At 47.1% G+C, this 15,782-nt stretch overlaps 2 protein-coding genes across 8 annotated transcripts in view; one reads left to right on the top strand and one right to left on the bottom strand.

Annotated features, from left to right (window-relative positions):
- Positions 1-15,782, top strand: part of Cdk5rap1 (CDK5RAP1 mitochondrial tRNA methylthiotransferase) — a 140,877-nt gene that overhangs the window by 102,175 nt on the left and 22,920 nt on the right. The gene's annotated exons all lie outside the window — the stretch shown is intronic.
- Positions 1,774-15,557, bottom strand: Rplp1l3 (ribosomal protein lateral stalk subunit P1 like 3). Its single transcript, NM_001419710.1, is given in 15 exon segments — positions 1,774-2,016; positions 2,801-2,880; positions 3,568-3,628; positions 4,730-4,760; positions 5,005-5,072; positions 5,233-5,355; positions 5,941-6,087; positions 7,275-7,345; positions 8,022-8,079; positions 8,419-8,503; positions 9,283-9,438; positions 10,016-10,117; positions 10,434-10,932; positions 12,865-13,144; positions 15,499-15,557. Coding segments are annotated over 14 exon segments (1,770 nt in total). The 5' UTR covers positions 13,130-13,144; positions 15,499-15,557; the 3' UTR covers positions 1,774-1,992.

Here is a 15,782-nt window from a genome sequence, read left to right as displayed (position 1 = left end):
TGTTGCTGAGGTGTGTGGTTTTCTGAATGCATCAGAGTGATGGATCCTGTTTACCCATCCAGTCTGTTAGTTTGTGTCTTTTTATTGGTGAATTGAGTTCTTTGATGTTGAGAGATATTAATGACAGATGATTGTTAGTTGTTGGTTGTCGCGGTTGCCAGTTAACCTCTACTCAATGACCTGGCGGCAGCTCGCTACCTGCCCCAATGTTCTGGGTTCCTGGATGAAACACACACACACACACACACACACACACACACACACACACACACACACACATATACACACATACACACACATACACACATATACACATACATACACACACATACACACACATATACACACATATACACACACATACACACACATACACACATATACACACATACACACATACACACATACACATACATACACACATACACACATATACACATACATACACACACACATATACACACATAAACACATACACACACATACACACATATACACACACACACATATACACACATACACACATACACACACATACACACACATACACACACATACACACACATATACACACACACATACACACATACATACACACACATATACACACATACACACACATACACACACACACACACACACACACACACACCCTTATTTTTTAATATGCCTTAAACATCACAATGGTTAGATCCCTTTAAAACCTCCACGTGACTGATTTTCCCCATATATATAAATTTGTACAATTCTGGCTGTCTCTCTATTTCTGTCTCTCTGTATCTCTCTGTCTCTGTCTCTGTCTCTCTCTCTCATTCTGTGTGTGTGTGTGTGTGTGTGTGTGTGTGTGTGTGTGTGTGGGTCAAAGGGCAACTGAGGGTGGTTATTTTATACTGTCTTATCTTTTTTTTTTTTTGTGATAGTTTTCCATAGACTTGGCACTCAGAAAATAAGCTCTGTTGCTGACCAATGATCCCTAGTAATCTTGATGTATCTGCTTCTCCAGTCTCAGGAGATGTGTACTAAGATGCCCAGGTATCTTTAATGTGTGTGCTACAAGGCAGTGTGCTATAAACATTATCTTTGAAGGCACTAGTGTCTTGGCTTTTCCCTCAGGGTCACACGGCTAGGACTGCACTTACTGACCTGGTACACATGAAACCTTTTTTGCACTGTTTGTAGCTGTATCAGGCTCTTACCTGCTCTCATCCATCTCACATTTTCTGTCTAGATTGGGATTGTCCACTTTCAACATGGAGAATTTGGGTTTCAGCTCTGTTGGTTTTGATTCATAATGAAGAATTTAGACTCGGAGACTGTATTAGATTTCCATCAGCGTAACAAGGTATGCGTCTTCAGCAGGGGAGAGGTTAATATAAGCTCAGTGTTAGAGGAGCCAGGCTGTGACCTATTGTTCTTTGCTGTTAGGTCTGTGGCTAGCAGTTCATGGTCATGGGAAGCAAAGTGCTCCCAAGAGACAGGCCTCCCCATCTGCTTGAAGGGAAAGCTCCCAGTGACCTAAGAACTACCTGAGGCAGCACAGGTCCCACCTCCCCATAGCAGCAGGTGGGGAGCAAGGCTTTACCACCTGAGCCTTTGTGAGACTCCAGATCCAAAGGAAGACAGGGAGGGGAGGGGCAGAAAGGTTTAATCATTGTCCCCAGAGCACCTGAGAACACTGGATTCTGTTGTCTCATGTTAGTGTTCATCCCCAAGTAAGAAGTTCTTTGCATGCTTATGAATATGCATGAGCATTGAGGAAGAGTCATCACTCACTTTTGCATGAAGGGAGTGTTTATTAAGGAGCTGATTACAGCACTGCCCATTTCCTCCAACTGTTCTTCTTGTCCTTGTCACTCAAGGCAGAGGACCTGGGCATGCCAGGAGACCATTGCTATTGTCTAATGAATCATAAGGATGGGCTGCAAGGGGCATGGGAAGAATTTGCAGGGGGTTTTGCTGTCGTTCAGTACTTTGGGTTCAGTAGTGCTGGCTTCAGCTTGCTGCCTGAAGGTCATTCTGAGGGGAGAGAAAGACAATAGTTTGTGCCTTTAACCCTGGAAGATGACTGCAGGCATGAGATGAGAATCACCAACTCATCCATCCCCACCAGATCACCATAGCACTGCTTCAGGGATGGGGAGAGGACATCTGCCATTGAGGCCCCCTGGAGAGTTTAGACTATGAGAGAAGGAATTTGAAGGTGAGTCCTCTGGCAGGAGGGGATCCACTCGGATGACATCAGTATCTACCCAGAGACAGCAGATTTACTACACTGACCAGTGTGTTCACAAGATCTTGAGTGAAGTACCTGCTGGAGCTGGCACCGAGCTGGCTGTTCAGTAACTGTGCTGTTTACTGTCATAACATAACCTATTGTGGGCCGTGTGTCTTGTCACTGTAGCTATAGCTCAGGGCACATTCACCAGGTCTGTTGCCATGATCAAGGCTGGCTTGTGGTAATGGCCCCTCATAGGTTCAGTATAAAAGAATGAGAGTAAGAAAAGCCCTGTGGACAGTTGCTGACATTCTCTCATCAGATTCTCTAGGGAGTGATTTAGGCCCAGCTGAGGAAGTATAGGCTCAAGGACAGCTGAAGCTTTGAGTCCTATGATATTGAGAAGCTGGTATTTTCTGAGTCCCATTTCCCAGTGCTGTACAGGTAGATCAAGAAGATACGCAAGGTCCTGGATTTGAGGCAAAGCAAAGCAAAGCAAAGCAAAAGAAACAAAAAAGAAAAGAATTGTATTTCTGCAATTTAATAAAGATGGAGGAAAAAAAGAATTGTATTTCTGTTACTCACTGATCTCAGCAATTTGACATCGGAGTTCGTTAGAGTATTTGAAGACACTCCGTCCGGAATACTCATCTTTTTATACAGCTCTGAAAAAGAAAGTATTACCTTGTGACAGTGGTCAAGGGAAATGACAACCTGATTGGCTTGTTTGACCACTGACACACGTGGGAGCTCTGACCTGTATGTGGCCCTAGGAGGAGTCACTACTACACCCATTCAACATGGTGGCATGAGTACTGTCCATCCCAGTCTATAGGATGGTGTATGGGAAGAGAGGCCCCCACAGCAGGTGGTCTTCTAACGCTGATGACTAGTGATGGACTGCCTGCCTCACCACATCCAGGACCTGATTGGATTGGCACAGTCAGTTGAGAGTCAATGCACTATTTGGCGCTACAATAGAGCTAACCAGGGATGTTTCCACCTGCCATGTGGCACCACCATCATTGTTGTACAATGAGGTACGACATAGATTTCAAGTGTTGTATCACTAATGTCATAAGGGTGAGGTCGCCTGTGCAGATGTATATGTTGACAATAGTGGTCCCGAGACACCTGTGGACAAGGTGTCCTGGGAGCTGCAGAGGAGGCACTTTGACCTGTTTTCTCCTCTACCACCACTTGCTGCCATTTATGCAAAGAGAAGGTGATGTACATGCAGCCCAGCAGATGACAGGGGTGACTTGTGCTTGGTGCTTCAGTGCCCTTTATGTGTCCTCCTCCCACCTCTCACGGGCACCAACTGTGCCCACAGTCACTGTTATTTCCCATACCATTGAATCTGGACCAGGCCTTCCTTGTGACTTCAGCCATAATGCCTTCTACTTCTTCCTTCTGCAAGACATGGGAGGACATTTTCAGTGGAGCCTTGTAGCCCTCTGCTTGGCCTCAGGCCCAGGAGCATTATCTCAGGCTGCTGGTTCCTGTGGTTCTCTAGTTGACAGGTCTGTCATGTGTCAAGATCAAATGTGGAGATGGATCTCCACGTATCCTTAGGGGTCTTGTCTTTGGAAATGTGGGGAGTCCCCATTGGGTGTTGTTTCCCTTGAGGCTTCTTGAGCAGGGGTATTGGCTCGGTCAGTGCCATCCTGCTACATGTATAGTAGGTAGTCTTAGGACATAGGAGGAATTTAGAGGTCAAAGGAAGACGGACTTTGAGCAGCTGCAGCCTGCTCTTATGTGGGTCAAGCACATTTTGTCTGGTTCTCTCTGTGTCATGTTGGTCCCTTTTCTCTCTTGGAACCCTCTGAGAGCAAGAGGTGCTGCTTCTACACCCATGCTTTCCCACTGCTCACCTTCCTCTGTGGGAAGTCACATACTGCAGTACTGGGTTGGGATGTCTCTGTAGCCATAGCCTACTGTCTGCACAGAGTGGGCACTCCTTAAATGCTGCCCCTTATCTTTCAGAGCTCCACTGTTTGCATACACGACTGTCACCGGTCTATGAGTAGCTGTGAGGTCAGGGGTCAGTCCTCTCAGTTCTTGTTAACTGAACCATATCCTGGAAAGCTCTGTCACTTCCCTCCTAAGGAGAGGCGGAGGGATTGCTGGCCTCGGAGTCACCCTAGAATCAGCTGCTTCCTGACTCCCATTTCTCAGTGTGGTAAAGGATGCGCTTTCCAATCCCATCTCTGGGTACCTGCTGTGGGTCTGTCTCTTGGAGGAGGCAGCAGGCTTTCCATATCTTTTCCCTCCTTTTTCTGTGTCTGTATGTATGCTCCTTGAAGTCTCCACCCACGTGTCAGTTGAGAATGGGTGGTTATGGTTTAAGAGCTCCTCAGTGAGCACGTTAGGAGCCTGGCTTTCTGTTACACAGTAGGTGTGTGCTCTAGTCCACATGGGCCTCTCTTTCCCCCAGTCTTAAATCCCTGTGTGTCTGGCTTTAAAGTGATTTCCCACCTATCATGGGTCAGTTTCCAGGGCACATCAACTTACAGTCTCAGGGGGCACCACACTGTGCTCAGACCTGTCAGTAACAAAATACAGAGAGACATTAGGTCCATGAGAACAGTACTAGTCAAGGTTAGAGTTCAAGTCTTGTCTCCACTGATTTCATGTGAGTCAGCCGTAGACTGCAGGCACTGCTTGGCAGAGTAGACCAGCGAATGAAATCATGTAAGCCTTCATTCCTGATTCCTGTAGTTATTCAAATATTTGCCCAGACCCAGATCCCATTGTGCCTGTGTGCTCCCCAGGGTCTGTTGTGGTACCTTGTGAGTTTGACGTCTGGTACCAGTTTAGAATTTAAAATCTTGCTGGCATGGGAGATGAATAATTTCTGAAATGACACAAGAGGGCATGTGTGAGACAAGGGGACCTGGCCTTTCCCTCTGCTGTGGGGACACCAAAGCACAATGGGCCTCAGGCTTTTGAAAAGAGTTTACCCCACTCATCCAGTCCTCCTTCCAGCCCAGTATCCTTCATTTCTCAGCACTCACCGTTTCCCCAGTGGCATAGGGCTGGCTGTCCTTTGTTATGTCAACCTTATACAGCAATCTGAGCATATTGTTTTCCTGGGGGGCAAAGGCTATATAGGTGATTTGTGCTTCCAGGTCATTCATCTGTTGTGAAGAAGAAGACTTCTGTTAGTGTGGGGAAGAGGACAGAGGTGCTGTATCACAAGTCAGGCATGTATCCTTCTGTCTTGGTTAATACTGCATTCTGTCTTGCAGGCTTGGACTCCCAGTTTGGGTGCTAGTGCAGCTGAGGAAACAGAAAGGCCAGGAGCTTTCCCACCAGTCCCCTGGGTTTACTTCAGCGTGTGGACCTTGGGGCAGAGAACTTGTGAAATGTTCCTTTCTATCAAGCCTTTCAATGATGAAGTGTGTGTCCCTGCCCTGTGTCTCAAAAGCTCTCTGATGACCGCATGTGGACTGTGTGGTGAAGATGCTTCTGTGCTATTTCACCTGATCGTGGTGCCTAGGGAAGTGGATGACACACTGGGACTGTTTCTGTTTAGTCCCCTTCCCCTCCCCTCACCCCCATCCTCTCAGCCTGCTCCTGATTCCCCAGCCTGATCACTATGATCATTGTGTGTCCTGCGTCGTTGGCCTTTTCAATCTTTGCAGGAATCTTTTCCCTTGGAAGTGACAGTGTCAGCTGATATCCAGGGCAGTGCAGCCCTGTGGCTGATGGAGGATGCTCACCTGAACAGAGCTCTGTTTGGCCACGTATTTCACAAGTGTCCTCAGTGCTGAGGAGGCAATGGTTATGGACACGTTGGCGTTTTTGGGATCTGGAGGCAGCCGACCTCCAGGCACGGGTACTGTTTTGTTGTCTATATTGGCTTTAACCTAAGGCAGGGAAAGCAGAGGAACACGCGTGTGAGTTCACCAGTTTATCCCTGGTGTGAGGGCTGTGTGTCCTGGCTGTCTCAGTGCGGGGTGAAGAGGCCTTAGTCCAGCTTTCCTGAGAGCCCCAAATCCTCAGCTGAAGTTGCAGAGCCATTTCTGACAGATTTCATGCACATGTGTGTGTTTACTAATTGTACTTTCTTTTGGACACAGTTCTAAGGAACTAAGGGCCATTCTCAGTCATGTTTCTGTCATTTTCTTCCTTCCCGTTCTCTTTGCTCCCTCTCCCTTCTGTTTTGTCCTCTTCCCTTCCCTCCCCCTCCTTCCTTTTTTCTTGTCTCCCTCCCAAGGTCCATAACTCATTATATGGAATATGTTCTTCCATGTCATAGATTTCCTGGGTTTCCTTCTCCTCCTCCCCATCCTCCTCTCGTGTCTGTCACCCCCTCTCTCTTTCCCTCTCTGTTAGTTTCATTCTTCCTTTTTGTATGCTGTCTCCTGTAATATGTCTCAACTATAACTTCTGTTTGGAAGGGATGTCAGCACATGCAGTCAGGAACACCGAGAAGAGTGACCCGTGCCTGTCATCACTGTGGTTACGTGTTCTGTGCAGACTCCCTTACTCCTCCCCCTGACTGTAACATGTCATACTGTCTGCAGTCCGGCTCTGTCAGCACACTTGTAGAGTCTAGAAGGCTATGGGTCTCAGCCTAGCCGTGTGCTTTGTGTGTATAGCAGGTTGTCTGAGGAGCTTCCTCTCATGTTATGCATTTATTTGTGCTTCAGCAAGTGAGTGGATCTCCAGAAGAGAAGCCGAGCTAACTATGCCTCCCCCTTCATCACTTGTCTTGGTCTCCTTCTGCCTTCCTGGTTGGGTTGTGGGTGGCTGGAAGGAGCTGGTGCTTTTGTTTGTGTATAGATCACTGAGAGTGGAGATGTGAGCTGGGTCAAGAAATGCTTCTTGGTGTTGGAGTGCCTCAGAGACCATTGTCCTGTGGAGTTGAAGGTACAAGAGTGCTAAACTGACCTTGTCCTATCTGGGCACTCATGAGACTGACCCCAGGGAAAAGTTGAGGCATCTGCAAAAAGCCCATGTTTTCAGTCTTCCCATCATCTGATCTCTTGTGTGGCTGATGTATGCTTGCAGCCTTCATCCAGTTGCCATTGAAAAGCCAGCGAATACTTACGCAGTAGTCGATAGAAAGTCCTTTGGGAGAGATCCTGGCAGTGTGAACTTGGTAACCGAATAAGCCAGTAGCTGCAGAGGAGAAGAGAGGGAGGAATGGAGAAAATCCAGACAGCCATCAGTGGCCACTGTGCCTCAAACACTCTAGTTCTCATTTTCAGCTATAATCAGTATGGACACCTACTTCTGCAAGACACCGGGTGGAGCCCTAAATGACTTCTGTATCTTCCCGGAACTTTTGGTTTACCAGCAAGGATATTTTTTCCCCCTCAGGGAAGGAAAGACTGGCTAGCTAGAGCCTGCATTTGGTCTACTGTGGGACTGGAGAAATATATCCGGTTTCTTCCTTCACCTCTCTAGGTCGTTCATCCCAGTATGTCTCACTAACTCTGACTGTTGCCATGTTCTTAGAGATGCTGTGAGATTCCGTGATCTCACCCACCCAGAGATGAGGGCTTGGGGATGCCCTTGATCCAGACTCTGCCACTGAAGGGTTTTGGGTTGGGGAGATCCAGGCAGACCCCTCAGAGGCACTGGGTCCTATGCTCTTCCATATCGCAGAGGCCATCTACATTGAGAGAAAAGTCTCGTGGGCCATTGTCTTCTCTAAGAGTGCTGAGGAGTCCTTGTAGGTTTGGAGGGTGGCATCTAATAGGTCCATCTCCGTGGTGTGTCACCATATGAAATCTCCCTAGGTGCTGGGCCATGTCTCTCTCTGCTCTAAAAGGTATCCTAAGGAAGTACTCACTGTTCTTGCAGTCATTGAAGTCACTGAGGACGATACCACAAGAGTCGGATTTTTCCAGCTGTGAAGTGAGCACAGGGAGCTTAGCAGAGGCCTGTCTTGCCATACCACCTCTTCCTTCTCCCCTTGGGTTCCCCTTCCAGGACTGTGATATTTCCCTGTCCTCTCCTGGGCTGAATTTATCCATGGTTGCCGTGTGCCATGTTTTGTAGTTGTGCTGCTAGGCGGTAGGGTTCAGAGGCTCTGATGGTCCTTGGTGGCCCATGGGCTCCTGAGAGTTCTGGCTTTTTTCCTTAATCTCCCCTAGCCTCAGGCCATTAACAGCCTGCAGGCTTCTTTCTTCCTGAGTTTTCCCAGTGACTTAGCTCCCTCAGGAGCCCTCCCCCTTCCCTGGACTTACATTTTCATTCATTTTTGCTGTCAGCACTATTGGGATGATGTCATTCAAGGGCAGAGACGTAGGCAGAGGAACAGTTTCTGTGACACTGTAAAAGAAGACATGTTGAAATAAGTGATCCTGGGGTTCCTAGATTCCTTCATGTGTTAGAGGCAGCATCTCACTGGTGGAGGAGATGTGTGATGCCTGTGTTCTCAGTACGTGGAGATCTCGGCTTGGTCTTTAAGGAAGATGCACAGTCACCTGGCCAGAGCACAGGACACCTAGCCCCGAGGTTCACATGGACGGCTTCATCCTTCAGACCCTGCAGCAAGTGTGTTCACAGTTCTGTTTGTTGTCTTGTTGTAGTTGTGAATCTGAACTCACAACTTTCAATGCTCTAGCTAAAGAAAATGTAATGAATCCTTCCTTGGGCATAGCAGAGGGAAATAGAAAAAGTGAGAGCTGGGTCTTTGCAGGGTGAAAGTAATTCCAGCTTTGTCAATGTGAACCCAAGTCTGAAGAGCTTGCCTGCATGCTATGGTTGGGCCAAGAGAGAAGAACTCGGCCACTGAACCACACATCTGTCAAAGAGAGATTTTCACTGTGTGGCCCCCATGTTCTAGTCTGCCTTTTGAATCTGGTCAGTGTACGCTTTATCAAATATATGGGATGGTTTACTAAAATAGTCTGGAGGAAAGATATAATATATGTGTGAGAAGGCTACTGTCTAACAAAGTAGGATGTTGCTTGTCAGCTTCAAGTAGCTGGCATTTGCTGATTGTCTATTGTATTATGGTGGACCACCCCCTCCCCTTGGGAGAGGAGCAGGGATCCTCTAACCCACGTTTGAATTAATCCAGTAATGAACAGAAAGGTTTTACGTACGTCTGTAGTAACTGGATGTTCATTTCCTTGACATGCATGTGGGTGTCTTGGACATCAAGGTTGACGCACTGGGTGTTGTTGGAGGAAACAGCAATGTTCATTGTTACATCCATGACAGATTGAAACTGCAATAGGGTGAAGACTGGCCCAAGCAAGCTGTGGAGAGGAAGGTGAGGCGAGTGGAGTATCTTCTGGGATATTTGGCACCAATGCATTGGAGATGGTCATTTGAGAGTGACCCTCATGCCGTGGGCCAGGGTCATCCTCTAGAGGGAAGGATTGAGCACCCCAGTCCACATGTCTTAGGTTCTCAGTCCCGTGCCACAGGAAGAAGAGACAGGTCATTTTTTGGCATTCATTCAATATTTCCCCCAAAATTGTCCTACTAAGTCTTGGGGAGGTCACCCAATCATTGGTGGCACAAGGTACCAGACAAAGTTTCACTCCCTGAGTCTATGGCTTGGACCTTCTACATTGAGTAGAAGTACATACAAGACATCTTCCAGGAGCAAGCCTGGGCTGCTACTGATTCTTCAGTATATGTATGTGATTTGTATGTATATGATATGCATATGTAACTCTGTATCTTTCTGTTTTGAGATACTGTTTTAATGTGCAAGGCTGGCTTGGTGGGAGGCCAGTCTTCTTGTGTTTAATTCTGTGTCTTTGTCGTCTGACTCATGTGTACCCAACTCCAGGCTGACTGAGACAACCATTGTGGAAATACACTCACCCTTCTCCTTCTACGTCGGCAGTAACTTCGGAGAGAACTTTGATCCCATCAGCTCCCATGTTTATATCGGTGCTGCCCACTTTTACTTGTTTCACCTTTAATCTGCAGAGTGCCAACAGAGACTCAGTTGTGTGTCATGGAAAGAGCCTGACCCTTGTGAGAAACGCCTGTGAGGCGGCGAGTTCACCACCAACTGATCTCTGTTAATCCTATGGCCCCGAGCTTCCCTCTCCACCATGTAAAGGTTTGAGCTCAAGAAATCCTGGTCCTATTTTCCAGAGAGAATTCCAGGGGAAATAAGTGTTTGTCTACGGAGGGGTGGCTGTCCCTAGGGTCACTGTAGGTTGGGTGTGTGTGAGATTTCTCACAAGCAGCTTGTTTGTCCAAAACCCCAGAGAACTGTTAAGAAAGCACTTACTTGAGCATAGTTTCTTGGATATCCATGTTGAGCAGATCTGAAAATGGATCCTTGATGTTTTCTGGGACCACACTCTTCACTTTGTCCTGAACAGCAGCTTTCAGACTGTCCACATTTTCAACTATGTCATCCAGAGGCTTCACGACATTGGAGAGCCCATCCCCATTCAGGAGTCCTTTTCCAGAGCCTTTGCCTCCACCAAGGTTTAGTAAGCCGCCCAGGCCTTCCTTGCCTGGGAGGCCCTCTGGGAGTAGCTGGCCAAGGCCACCAGTGGCCTTGGATCCTGATGAGGGCTTTGAGGGATCCTCATTACCTTCTTTGCCTAGGAGTCCACCAAGGCCAAGCCCTCCTCCCCCTTGCAGGAGGGAAGTGATATCTAAGATGGAGAGCAGGTTAGAGTCCTGCATCGTGGCTAAGATATCCCCAAGCACGCCTTCCATGTTAACTTTATCACACTTCACCATGTCCTCAATCTGTGGGGGCAGTATGCTCAGGAGGTCTGCAAAAGATGAAGAGAGAGAGAGAGATCTGCTGTCAGTTTAGCCCTAGCGTCCTTCCTTTGTGGAAGAGAGCATCTTGAAATATGGGGCACAAAGGACTCTGTATTTTGCCTTCCAAGTCTGAGTCTTGTCCCTGCCCTAGTTAAGAGTCCCTGCCCTTCTTTCAGAGAAATCTGCCTTCCCTGATGTCAACAGCTCCTTTTAGCCTACATTGATGCTGTCCTTTGGTGAGACTGTGTACTTCCAAGGTACAAGGGCAGGGAGTGAGGGTGGAGCCTCACTTATGTTTGTCATTTTTTTCAGTCTTGCTCTCTTTTGTCCTTTCATTTACTTGTAATAAAAATGGAGTAAAGTATATTCCCAGACCACTTGCACTCAGCATGCAGAGTGTGCTGCTCTGGTCCTCTTGTGGGAGCAAGGGGCATCATGTCACCATTATTTTACTCATCTGTTTGTCCTGGGGTTTAGTGTCCACTTTCAGGTCTGTTCTTTAGAGTCCCCGTGGCTTCCCTGATCCGCTTGTCTGTCTTTGTTGGAGGCTTCTAACTGGATATGGTCCATGGCTTGTAGACACAGGAAAAGTTTATGATTGTCATAATCTGTTACAAGGTGTAGGGACTACAGAAGGAGCAGTGTCTCGAAGAGCAAAAGACAATGACTTTCTCTCTAGGCCATTGTGACCCAGGTTCCTCTGCTTGTTTGCCTCATCTTTCCCCCATCTTGAAGATTCTTGCTGCCTGAACTTGCTATATTGGAAGGAATTACTTCTGTGCCTTTGCATTTGACCAAGTCTTGGGCATTGGTGGCCAGAAAGGGGCTTATCACATGTTTCCCTCCATCTGATTTAAGTCGGAAGAGGGAGAAGAAATCCGGGGGAAAGGTGGAAGAGGCCGAGTCAGCCATGCATGGACAATTGTCACGTCTCAGTGCTCTCCCTGAGCGCCTTTCCGGCAGTAGGTGGAATGGCATAGAAAAATGTGAGTGAAGTGATGGTTGTGGTCAGCCTTGCTCACTGTACAGCTGAAGCTGTGTGAGCCAAGGGACATTTCTGACTCAAGAGAGATGCAGTTGAAGGGAGTCCCTGAAGCATCTCTTCGAGCCTAGCTGCTCCTTAGCCGAAGACTTCTGTGCCTCTGCACTTGGATTTATGAAGGGTGTTTGCTGTTAGCCACTCTGCTAGTTCATTGGCTAGTCCGTCAGGGCTCTGATGCAGGGCTTTGCCAGACCGTTGCTCCAGGGAGCTGCTAAGAGAAGGGTAAGGTTTTCTTATTGTTGTTAATTATTCTGACTCCTATCCATCTTCCGTTTCTGAAACAGAAATTCTTTTTGTGCTCTCAGCCTTTGAGAATCTTTCGAGTAGAGGTTTTTGTTTCTTTTCTTTTTTTTTTTTTATCTCAGGGAGCAATGTTTTATTGGGGAGGAGATGATGTGGAGAGTTGAGAGAGCATATGTGGTGAAAGGCTTGCAGGACAATATTATATTTGCCGTTTCCTAGTGCTGAACAGCAGGCTGAGGGCGAAGGATCTGTGGGAGTCGAGGTGAGCTTGAGGTCCTGCAAGAAGGAACCTGCCTTTTGACAGTCTCTGGATGGTAAGAATCAACTGGAAGGTAAATAGTGAGACAGCTTTTGAGGTTGAACAGTTCCTTTGTCCACGGTGGCACAAGCTTGTCCTGGACCAAGTTTGTGAACTTTAGAAGCAGCTGTATCATCTCAGAATGTTATAGGATGAACTGGATTCATGCTGTCCCAGAATTTATAGGTTTGCCCCAAGGTCCCTTTGCTCTAGAGGTACCAAGCAGATGTTACAATATCATCATATTTAAATACACTTGTTTAGAAAATTGGCTGAATTCCCTCTGAGCTCAAAATTAGCAGCCTGTGGTAATTGTAGGCAGGACTCAAGATGAGAAATGAATTGTATGTTACTTACAGGCCTGGAGTTTGTCACTGGAGAGGAAGTATCTGGCTGCAGGTGCACACTTTCCACCTCTGGAAGGAGCTCCAGGCCTTTTGGGAGGTAGCATGCGATTTTTGGCTGGATCATTGAGGCCTGGAGAACCTGGGAGAACTGCAGGGAGATTGACCGGAGCAGGAAGAGCAACAGGAAGACTGCGCACCTCGGGGGGCACTTCCACCAGGTCAAGTACTCCTGCTTGGATGCTCAACATGATGGCCAAGGCCTGGAGAACCCACATCTTTGTGGCTGAAACCTGCAGAAGAAGAATGGCTCACACACCACATTCCCAATGGATCTTAGAGCTGTCATGGCACTTACTCTAGATGACTCCCTGTCTCCTGTAAGAGCATGTTTTTGCCATTCTTTTTTTTTTTTTCTTTTCTTTTTTTCGGAGCTGAGGACCGAACCCAGGGCCTTGCGCTTGCTAGGCAAGCGCTCTACCACTGAGCTAAATCCCCAACCCTGTTTTTGCCATTCTTGACAGCCCCATTTCTTCATTGTTCGTGGGAATTTGGTCAGATACATAGTAAACATCTTGAGGAAACCTCACTTTCCCCTTTGTGTCTCTCCCATGGTTCAATATACCGTCAGAATTGGGTTTAACAAGTCAATGTATGCTGAGTCCAGCCCTGAGGTCTCTCTTCCTAGGTCCATGTGTATGTTTTCATGCTGTCATGTGACTTTACACCTTCTTGGTATTACCCGTCGCATAAATGTCCCTGCCTGTGGTTTTGTTTTCAGTGTTGAGATTGCACATAGGATTTTCCGTTTTACATCCTCGCTCTACTACTCTGCCATGTCCACAGCCCCTTGCAATGTCCCAGTCATCCTCTGCGAATGTGTCAATGTTCATGTCCTTTCTTACAATCTCAGGTCCCTTGCCCTAAGTATGTTCTTAGTGAGTAATTACTTAAGGACTTTTCCTGGACACCCTACCTAATTGTTCCAGAAAATCCCTTCTTATCCTGACTTCCCTTTTCTTGGGTGACGTAACTGATACTTGGTAAATCGGAGCTGTGCTGGACACTTCTGGAGATTGTTCCCTATCTCCCTATCAGAGTCCTTGCTTACCCTTAAGCTCTAAGTGCTTTTTTCTATGGCATTTACCTCTATTCCCTTTTGGGACAGGGTTTCATGTTGTTGAACCGGGGTTCTTGAAGCTTGCTTGGTAGTCTAGGGTGGCCTTCAAATCACAGAGATATTCCTGCCTCTGTCTCTGCAGTGTTGGAATTAAAGCCGTGCACCACCTTGCCTGGCCTGTCTTAAATCTAATTCCATGTATTTATTAATTTCTTATGCCGTATATGTGTGCTCAAAGGATGTGTGTGTAAAGCACATGAGAACGTGTTTGAGTTGGTTCTTTCCTTCTGCCATTTGTGTTCCAGAGATCAAACCAAGGCCATCGAGCTTGGAGACAGTTACTTTTACCAGGTGAATGATCTACCTTGCCCCTCTCTATCATTTAGTGCCATGCTGCAGTATGTGTCTATGACATGTTCCTTCATGATGGTAGGATGATGGCATTTCTTCCTTGTCGCCTGTCCAGTTATGTAAAATTGGGTGGTGGGTGTCTTTCCCCACCTTTGGCAAAGTTGTCAGGACCATCATCAAGTCCCTTCTGTTGGATCCTTACCCCAAGATAAATGAATGAAATTTGTGCAATCTGAAGTGCGCTTTATGAGTTCCTGATTATTAGAACCATTCACCAATACTTCAGCCACGACCCCAACTTTACACAAGCTGACAGATATATGGCTCCCATGACGTCAATGTCCAGCAATTGCTGCCCCCGACTGGTACCACTCTGACAATTAGTTGATGTTGTTTCAAATTTCATCTATACTGGCTCTCCTGTCATCTTTCAAATCTTGCTTCACCTCATCCTCATTGCCCACTCCTGTAGTCTCAGCGACTGAGTTTTCTTGGAAGTGAGCTGGCCTGTGTGTGAGAAGTTCTGATCTTTTTTTTTTTTTTTTTTTGGTTTTTTTTTTTTTTTTCGGAGCTGGGGACCGAACCCAAGGCCTTGCGCTTCCTAGGTAAGCGCTCTACCACTGAGCTAAATCCCCAGCCCTGAGAAGTTCTGATCTTAGAGGGTGAGTATGCTGGTTTAGGTTGGTACTGTGCACCAACACCAGCAAAATCAAGCCCTGTGGTGCCATCACCATCAGAAGGTGGTTCCAGTAAAGTGGTGCCAATGGCATATTCCTGTCATGAATAAATTCCTGTTTGGAAATAAACGTCAGCACATTTTCTCCAGGTTCCTCCATTTCCTGTCTGACCTATGAGAAAGCTAAACCGCGTGCCATTCATGTAAACACACTTAAGGAGACAAGACATGTGTGCCTGTTACTGACTTCATGTATGCTGCCCTGATCGATGTCTCTGGGAGTCCAGCACTCAGGTCCTCATTTTCTTATAGCAGTCTGGTAGCCCTTGTTACCCCCCCACCCCCAGCCCACAGTAGGCCCAGTGCCCTGCAGTTCAGCAGTAGAGGAACATTCTAGATCATCAGTGAGTAAGCCCTAGTTATCTGTCCAGAGGTGACCTGTCTCTTGCTCATTCTGTTCACTTTGCCCTTCTGTGTGGATTCCTCTGGGCAGTCCTTACCTTGCTCCTTGTTGAAGGTTTTGTCTTCAGAAGCTGCTTCTCCTGCTGTTGCTTCTGCTGTCAACTGAAACGCGTGTCCCCTTTTTATAGCTCATTCAGTGCCTCCTTGAAAGGTCACGATGGAGGAAGGGGCCTGATGTGGATGTGCTGATAAGACAGGTGTCATCAATCTGCATTCCAGAATAGCAGCTGACCTTTGTTCTTGCTTTTGTTGGCATGTTCCTATGCCTGTGAGAACAGATCTTGGGATGGCAGAGCTGGTAAGTCATTCAGAATGTGTGCCA

Source organism: Rattus norvegicus, chromosome 3 (genome assembly GCF_021556685.1).
Source record: "Rattus norvegicus strain SHRSP/BbbUtx chromosome 3, alternate assembly SHRSP_T2T, whole genome shotgun sequence".
Classification (NCBI taxonomy): Eukaryota; Metazoa; Chordata; class Mammalia; order Rodentia; family Muridae; genus Rattus; species Rattus norvegicus.
The sequence above is the reverse complement of the archived record's forward strand: the minus strand, read 5'-3'. Positions and strand labels throughout refer to the sequence as shown.